General features: G+C 36.6%; 1 protein-coding gene across 11 annotated transcripts in view; it reads left to right on the forward strand.

Moving 5' to 3' along the window:
* Positions 1 to 9,292, forward strand: part of ALS2 (alsin Rho guanine nucleotide exchange factor ALS2) — a 52,117-nt gene extending 42,825 nt beyond the window's left edge. For 4 of the 11 annotated variants that reach the window (XM_072873894.1, XM_072873895.1, XM_072873897.1 and 1 more), the window contains one exon: positions 2 to 2,393. In XM_072873894.1, the coding sequence (XP_072729995.1) occupies positions 2 to 40 (39 nt within the window). In that variant the 3' untranslated portion in view covers positions 41 to 2,393. Of the gene's footprint in view, position 1; positions 2,395 to 4,723; positions 4,794 to 4,945; positions 5,029 to 6,061; positions 6,191 to 9,276 lie in introns of those variants that run through there. The other 7 variants (XM_072873900.1, XM_072873899.1, XR_012044245.1 and 4 more) reach the window with 6 other exon arrangements.
* Positions 9,293 to 9,294: the final 2 nt, after the last annotated feature.

The raw sequence follows: 9,294 nt of genomic DNA on the forward strand, positions 1-9,294 counted from the left end.
GGCATGTTACTACCAGATTCAACACGAAAAGCTTACGTAGACCATCATTTACGACCTGGCTCTGTGGGATAATCTACTCAGTGGAGCTTCACTAATACTCACTTTCTTCCCTGAAATGGCACTTAGAAAATACTCTGCTGCAGTTCTGTTGTTACAGATGAAAATACTCAGTTGTTTGTTCTGAACTTTCAGTTTTAAGATTGGAAAACTGCAGCCAGAGGCTATCTATGAAGTGATGATGAAGCTAGAGACTTGGTATGTCAAGTACTTGCCAAGAAGAAATAATTTCCTATTCTAACAGAAAGATTATTTACTCCTTTTCAATTAACAATGCTGCAAAAAAGGCATGGCATCTACATAGAGTACATGTGAAAGTCTGGACTGCATGGCTTCTAAAGCAGTGGGTTTGTTTTTATTATTCCTGGTTTGTCAACAGAGATGTTTAAAGAGAATGATTTGCACCACAGAAACATTCAGTCTTCCTGAATTAAGCTATTATGTTTGTTTATTTAAAAAATAGAAATATGTTAGTATTTATAATGGGTAACCTATAGTGTGTTTGGCTGTAAAGGTTTTGAGGCATCTGTGTTGAACAGAATTGCTGAATGCAGTATTAATGTGCTGTTGTGGAAATAATCACACTGTTATGGACATCCCTGTTTACTAGGCTTATAAATATAAAGGCGTTCACCATTCTTTCTGTTTATGAAATAAATAAAAGGCACTGACCACTTCAGATTTTGGCACTGAATTAAATATCCGGAATCTGTAGTGTTCAGTTTTGTTACACTGAGGTCTGAGGACAAACACTTTCTCTGGAAGCCCATGTGATAGGAGAATGGGAACGTGCTCTTGAACAAGCTGACAATGGATTAGGTTTGAGACTTTTGCCTGTTAACTTATGTGTCAGAGTGAAAAAAGCTAACCTTGTTGCATTTTTGAACATGTAGAGAACAAGTAATTTCCCTGGGGGATTTCTGTGTGTGTGGTGTTCTGTGGTTTATGGTTAACTTCATTTATACCAATAACACTCATGGATAAGTTGAGTACTGTAGGTGCTGTTCTTTACCATGGCTGACTCAAAAAAAGGGGGAGGGAGGAATAGATTATAGAATGTTATAATGTCTTAAGTTATGTCAAACTACCATAGATAATGCTAATCATATTTTTGAAATAGTAATCATGACTTGTGTATTGGCACCTAAATGGAAAGAAACCATATGTCAAAATACTGTTTTGAACAGTGACTGTAATGTAGCAATTTTCATAATAAAGTAAAAAAGATTGGTCTTTCTGAAATTATTTTTAGTTTTCTCAGAGAAGGGGAAAGACTAGTTCTGGCAAGATGATGTTTAAAACTATTGTTATACTTGTTATACTCACAACAGACTATAGAGATAACAGAAAATAGAGATAATAGACTTCTTCATGTTTGCAAACAATTTTTTTGTTAGCTTAATCTTATCTTTAAATGATCCTGAATAATTTGAGGAGAGATAAGCAATAATATGAATAAAAGGGAAGCTATAAAAAGAAGTTAATTTGAGAAGGGGGAGCGGAAAGATGCACAACTAAGGGTGGAGAATATAATGAAGTATAAGGCAGGAATTTGAACACTTAATCTTTTGTGCTAGATTCAGTCTTTCCATACAATGATCTCATAGAACTCAATGTACAAAAAGTATTTAACTGAAACCTGTAGGAGCAGAACTGCTCTTTGAAAAGGAGCTATGCTGAACAGCTGAGTAAATCAATGGCAATAATTTTCATCTGCAAAGATCTGAATTCAGGATTTATTTCACCTTTGTAGAAGTGTAATCATTAAAAACAGGTTTGACCCCCCCACCCCTGGTAACGGTTCTGGCTCAGTGTTTGTTGTATTCAGATGTTTTGGAAGAAAAGAATTATTTTGACACACAAAAAGCTTTGTTTCATATGACCTTACTCCCACACTGATTCTGTGCCTTAAACTGAGAATGTAACTAGAGATGGGAAGTTTTTCCATAATCTTTCCACCTTTCAAGAAGGAGGTGTATCTACCAAATATGTAGCAACTTTAAATGTTTAACTTCATTTGCTGTGAATGATGCAAAGTTGAGACCTAAAAAAACCAAAGAATACAAGAATACATCTGCCTTCGCATATATATGTGTGTGTGTGTGTGTATATACACGTCCTTTTATAAAAAGTAGTGATACCGCATATGAATTTAGCTTGCTGATTAATGGAAACAGCCTGGGCTGGAGTATTTTTGGTCTTTCTGATAATATAGCTCTGTTATTAGCTGAAGAGAATCCTAGGATTAAATGTGCTTCTGACACAGATTCCTTTACAGCCTATGTGGGCTGTGATGCATTAGGAAATCGCTACAGACCAGCTTTGATTTGTGTATTTCTGTAGCTAACAAAGAAATGAGTTAACCTGCAGGACTTCTCTGGCTGTATTGCTTCATGGTAATTACTTTTTTGTCATCTTTTTTTTTTTTTCCTCTTTTTCCTTAAATTGGAAGCTGGATATTTCTTGTGCTGCAGCAGAAATCCTGTAAGCAGCAACAGAAGATCAATGTTACAGTATTCTAGATTCTCATTGTAATTGCAGGCATGGTAGCTGAAGACAGACCCTAAGAGAGGAGTGCCCTATTGACTGGGAAAGTTGCTGAGAATAAGAAACTACTTCAGTGAGAAACAACTTAAAGTAGGCTTTTTATGCAAGAAAAGGGTTAAGGGGATTTGTTCTCTTCTCCCTGGTAATGAGTAGTTCTAAGGTTAGGTTTCTGCGGATTAGAAAGGAGAGGATGTCCATAGATTAGCTAGGGCAGTGAGGTTACTTGCTCTACTAACATCCAGCAAATACTCTTTCCCTCTGGAAATTCTGCATGAGCTGAACATGGTGTATTCTGCGGTGTTTGCAGGTAAGAAAATATGCACTGTACTGAAACAGTTGTACTGCACAGATGCATTTCCGCCATGCAACTGTGAAATTAGTTTGTTCTCATAGCTACAGCAAAGCTAATTAAACTTGTGATATGTTTAACTCCCACTAACTAAATGTTAGAGGTATGTATGAATGGGGAGTAGGAGCTCAAAAGATAATTTTTTCCTCAATCCTAATCTTTACAAAGTGCTCTGACTTGAATGCCAGGTGCTATACATTATTGACTTATTTTGCCAAAAGTAGGTTCACTTCCTAACTGTACTTGTTATTAGGAGCGGTTTAGGGAACTACGTCTTCTGGTACGGTGAGACAGAATGTAGAGGAAAGATATGGGACTGTAAAACAACTCCTTTGAACTACCTAGCCATGTACTTCTAAGTTGATTTAGTATCGATGTGTTGATGTTGTCAGGTGGTGGTTGTTTGGACTGGTTTGGTTTTGGTGTGTTTTTTGGGTTTTTTTTTTTTTTTTAAGTAAGCCCAAGCTGTTGGCAGTAAACAGCTGGAAGTAAAGCTGGCTGCCTCATGTGACTACAGTGTGCTGCATTCAAGTATTCCACTCTGAATGCACTGCTCTTTTAGGAAGCAACACTTTAGTGGCATTTACCCCCATGTAAACAAGGTACTCGCACCACCACTGGAGCCGTAAGCTGTTTTAAAGGGAGGCAGAATGAATCATCACTGAATATATCTGATTACAAAGAGTAATAGTGTAATTTGTTCCATCAGCAACCTTACATATGCAGGTGTGATTCTCTAAATCTCACAGAATGCCTTACATGAACATGAAGTTATTCAGTCTTTTTTTAACCTGTTCTACCTCAGACTTGCAGTAAGTGGTTCTTGGGTCAAGACAAGGATATATGGTTTCAAAGGACAGGTCTCAACCTTCGCTTAAAATGCGTCAATTTATTCCACAAATACTTAGGGTTGCTTTTTTAGTTAAAACACTTTCAATTCGCAAAAAGTGTACAAAAAGCAAGATTTTTTTTTTACACTGACTAGAAGAAGAAGCTGACAGACTTCAGCGATGAGACTAGCCTAATTAAGTTTATTTAATGCAGAACAAAAAAGTCCTGAATAGGGCATGTCATTTGAGAGATGCTGAATGTCTCTCTACCATTCTTTGCCTACTCGGTTTGCTGATTTATAGCGGCTTATTTGGAAGAAAAGCTTTCTCAGAGTGTTCCCTGCCCTCAAGCTAATTTGCAGTCTTCAATATGCCAAATCATTAATTTTGACAAATTTAAAGATATGGGTAGTTTTCCTTGTTAAAAGTGCTCAATAACCTTGTCAAGCGTATTAACCAAAGAAGCTTATAAGAGTGGGAGGGGTTGATGTTCTGAATGTCAGGTTCTCTGGTGTTGTCCCCTTTAGAGGTTTGACAGCATGCAAAATTGCCCATTTAAAGACAATTCTGAAAACTGTATTAAAAGCAGGGCTTGGGTTCCCTTGCAACTCTGGCTTTGTATCAATAAGACCATCTGGTGTCTCTGACAAATAGGGCCAAGGAATTTCATATTCTGCTGCTGAAGGAAGTAAGCCCTGCAGGCCAAATTTGGGATAACTGATGTTTGTAGACATGAGGTGACGGGCTCCTTTTGACTCTAAATTCTGGTACACTCAGCATGGATATCCAGTTCTGTCCCTAATAACAGGCAGAGAGAAATGTCTTCTATTAATGAGCATCTATAATTGCACGCAATACATGTGAATGGGAAGGACCTTACACTGGCTGGGAGATTAGTCAGGTAAGCCTTTTAGTAAGAACTTCCATCTAATTTATTTAGATCCCTGGGATGAGGAGACCCTGAGCTCTGGCCTTATAGTCTGCATAGATATAAGTCGCAGGAAATGAAGGTACAGTAGTAGTTTTAAGTTTGTTTGAACTCTGACCTTTCCCCTTAAGCAAGCAATTTAGTAGGTCTTTTTCTAAAGAACTGCACAGAAGCAAGATACTATTCTTCCCCTCTTCTGGTAATGACTTATTCATCCTCTATTGCTACTGACAGCTGCTGAAACCAGGCTTCACAGTTGGAAGCTGCTTTCCTTTTGTTGTGTGAAAATATGAAACAGCTACTACTTTATGAATGAGGTGAGCTGTGTTGTTAAGAAGTTGACAGATTTTGATGTTTAAATGCTGCTTCTGTCAGTGCAAGCATAAACTCTGTAGTTTAAAAAGGCAACAATGGATGGAAGGGTTGCTAACTCCGTGTTTATTATTAACTGTAGCAGCTCTCTGATAGCTATACCCAAGGATTTCACCCAAAAAGGCAAGCAATCAGCATTCAGTGGCTTTCCCAGTTTTTCTTGGAAATCTGAGGTCGACCTTCAAGGAAAAACAGTGTCTAAAACTTCTAAACACACTCAAGTTAATCCCACATCTATTCTCTGTGGAAGCAGTAGTGATACCAGAAGCTACAAGGATCTGTGGGGAAAAAAAAGAAAATATAAAAAATTAATCTCTTGAGTATTTTAAAGGGGTAACAATACTGGTTAGTATTTTAGCAGAATCTGAAGTATTTTAGCATCTTCAGAAATTATGTTCTTTGTCTCCTATTTGCAGGATGATTCTCAGTGGTGTATTTAAAAATGAAATAACTGTTCAGTAGAAGATTGTAGAATATTCTTTGACAGCAACAGGGTAACTTGCTTGCTTTGGTTTAGTCCTTTCCCATCCTGAGTCACTGTGCTGTGTAAGATCTATCCTAGCTAAGAAGAAATAAATATGATCCAGCTCCCAAAGGCTGAAAGAGACCTTGATTAAGGTATCCTTAAGACTATACTGGAGAGAGTTGTGGGCTTTTTTTTTCCTCTCTCCCCTTAAACTTCTCTGTTTTGTAATAGAATATAAACAATGCTAATTGTCAATATGGTGACATGCCGGTTTGGTAGACAACACTACTTGAACAAAGCAGGTTTAAAGATTATGGTGATTTCACTACAGTTATCACAAGAGAAGAGATTCAGTTTTCAGTATGCATCTGAGGAGTCCTTCTACAAAAAATTCAGGGTTTTTGCTTGTCTATTTTGAGGTTAAGGGGTCTTCTAAACTTTTAACTAGTTAAAGCAAAAAGCTTTTGGAAATATTTCTTGTCTTTCACATGTTTCCCTGTATGTGTTTGCAGGGTCCCACTCTACTTAAAAGGGCATGCAGTCTGATGCTTCGAAGCTAAATAGGACAAAACATAGGAAAAGCCAGATCTAGACTTGAAATAACTGGAGTTTTATTCTGGAGAGAACTGGGCTTTGTTGAATGGGAAGTTACTGTAAGTACAATGTGTTGAGAGCCTTCTGGGTGGTAGAGTATCTTTATGGATAAAAGTTGTATATGCTTTGAGTGAACCAACTGCTATAAAATCATACATCTGGTAACAGACACATAGTAATAAGTAAAGTTGATCACAGTTGACAACCAGAATATATTTGTAGATGTGAGTTGGCCAGACAAATTCAGCTAGGGTTAGGGGAGTTGTCCCAGAAAGCTCAGCTATATTATAACAGGGATTTGACTCATTTATTCTTTTTTGAGGGAAAAAAGTTGGGTTGGTTTGGGGGTTTTTTTGAGGGATGTATGTGATCAGATTTTTAAATCTGGACTTTCAGTATGTGAAATATATAGATCAGGAGTTGGCTCCCTTATAGTACATCTGAAGTGTTTAGACATGCTCTTTTCTTTTGTCTTTAAACATCTTTACCACAAAACTGTAATCAGGATTTTGAATTGGGAGTATGCTGTTGGATGTCGTTGTAGACTATATAAAGCAAAGTAAACAGCCATTGTATGTGGGAACCAACAGATGTCAGCAGGGTCTGTCTTTAGTTCTTGAAAAATCTGAAAAAAAACCCCATAGCTAAAAGCCAGAGTAGCTTTAGAATTAGTAATAATAAGGAATTGGGAAATAATTAGGAAATGGGGCTTCTGAAATGTAGTTTATGGGATAAGCTGTCAGAAGAAGTTTCCTTTTAGGACATAACTCACAGATTGAGTACCATCTCTTTGTAAACGCTTCTGCAACTGAATCTGGAGCTATAGAGTTTGTCTCCAAAAAGGGGGGGAATGGACAGAGATCAACCAAGCTGAGGGTTACTTGTGTTTTCATATTGCTGTTCTTCAGTGAAAACCAGAAGCACCACTGTCCTGAATGTACTTTGCAACATAGGGATTCCTCTTTCCATGTCTATACCATCCAACAGTAAAGATTTCTGTCCTACTCCTAAAGTCTTCAGTAATTAAGAAATAGGTATTCATGGCTAGATTTATATGGCCGCTTAGTTAAATCCATCATTAGGCAGATCAACTAAGCTTAACAAAGGGGAATGCAAACTCTTAAAGGAACAGAACTCAGGCTATTGGGGGAAAAAAAAAAAATTGCAGCTCAAAACCCAGTTCCCAGTGGATGTGTGGTAGAAGGATTCAGTGTCACATTCATAAAATATGAAAAATAGTTGTTCCCAATGGAAAAATGATTATGCAGTGTAATCTAACACTGAAATGGAAATGTTGCATTGGGTATTGGGGGAGGATCAAACTATATTTTTGTTAGTCTTTGAAAGGAGAAATAATAATTTTAAAAGCAATCTTTGGATTAGAATTTCAATAAGATGTGTCACTGACTATCCTGTAGAGGTAACTTGAAATGAATTACCAATACTCAGTAATAAAATGTTTTAATCATAATCTCATAACTTCTGGGGGTGTTTTCCTCCCTGAATTTCCACTGCCTTTTGAAAGCAGTTTTATGATTTAACAGGAGAGAGAAAGCATGTTCTAAAAATAAGTATTAAGAAGTGCAGTAAAAGTGACAGTAATGCCTTCTGCTTTTATAAGCAGATAAAGATAATACTTTTCCTGCTTGTACCTTTGATGTTTTCTGCCCACAGAGCAATCTAGAGGAAAATGGCTGCCTTTTTGCTCTACTAATCCAGGAGATAAACTGCTGTATATTTAACAGAATTTGGCAAGGCATTCACTGTGCATCCAGTGTCACACTGTGGTTCGCTATTGGCTGAGGTGCTCAGATATCTGATGTTACAGTTTTTTTAACTTGTTCTCTGAATCATCTCTTCAGTGACCAGCTTAAATATTTAACTCTAAGAGTAATCTTACAGTACTGGTAATCATGACAATATCTTCAAACTTGTATCAAATGTGATTTGAAGTTAGATCAACTAGGATGTAATGAAGATTCTGAATTACTTCAGATCTTTCATATATAGATTCCTGATGCTTTGGGGTATAAATGCACCATACAGTGTTCCCTGGGGAATTTCCATACTTTTTTGCAAAGAAGAGTTCTGGGAATTCTCTGAAGCAATCTTGTACTGCATTGTTTCCTATTAGCAATAGATTGGAGAGCTTCCTCCATTTTTAGTCTAAGGGGACATTATAGGTCAGCGATAGGTTGTCACAGAAGTTTAAGGGAGGGAAGGAATTAGGAAGAAAATTTTAGAAGGTTTATTTTTTTCATATGCGAAAAGTGCAGTGCAACATGGATACAGATTAATTAGCGTTAAGTGTTGGCTTCCTGCATTACTTTAAAATTCCTATTTTAAAATTTAAATAAAAAAATAATAAGGTAGTATATGCTGCTTTTTATAATGAAAGATAATATAGGAGAGTTTATTTAGATTAGTAAATAACTTCTTTGACTCTATCTCTAAAAGTAGCAACCAGTTATAAATTGCCTGAGAGAGATGATGATACCAGTAAGGTAAGGTGTTGGGTTTTTCATTTGGGTTTGGGGGTTTTTTGTGTTTTAATTCACTGTGAGGAAATAGAGGAAAATACGAAATCTTTGTGGAACAAATCCTTCAAAGACCTTAAATTCTAACAGTCATAGAAACAGGGATCCCTTTTTGCAAAATCATGTCCTTGCTCAATGAAAACTCAGAAACTCCTGAATCTTTCAATTTTAATATTGTCTCAATAACAAGAGGAATTAAATGTAATATGTTCTTGAATATGATTATTTTCCAAGCTATCTTTATGTAAAACAAGCTTTAAAAGTCTTTGGAAAAAATTATAACTTTCCATGTATTGCATTTAAAAAGCTGGGGAACAGAAGATGTACAAAATAGCTTATTTTAGATGGCTTAATGAAGCAAGCTAATGACAATTCCATGAAGGAAATAAAATGTCATATTGCAGTTGAGGTTTGTGTGCATTTTGGATGCTGGTGGGTAACTGAATTTACAGGTGGGACTTGTGTATTTAATTTATTCTTGCAACCTGTTGTGGACTTCAAATATGAATGGTTGCCCCCCCTTATTTTAAATTCTGCTTTCTTACCAATCTAAAATACCTGACAGTATTCTGATATGAGTGTACTCTCTTCCCTAGTTCAGCATCTATCTTTGT

Source organism: Ciconia boyciana, chromosome 10 (genome assembly GCF_034638445.1).
Source record: "Ciconia boyciana chromosome 10, ASM3463844v1, whole genome shotgun sequence".
NCBI lineage: Eukaryota > Metazoa > Chordata > Aves > Ciconiiformes > Ciconiidae > Ciconia > Ciconia boyciana.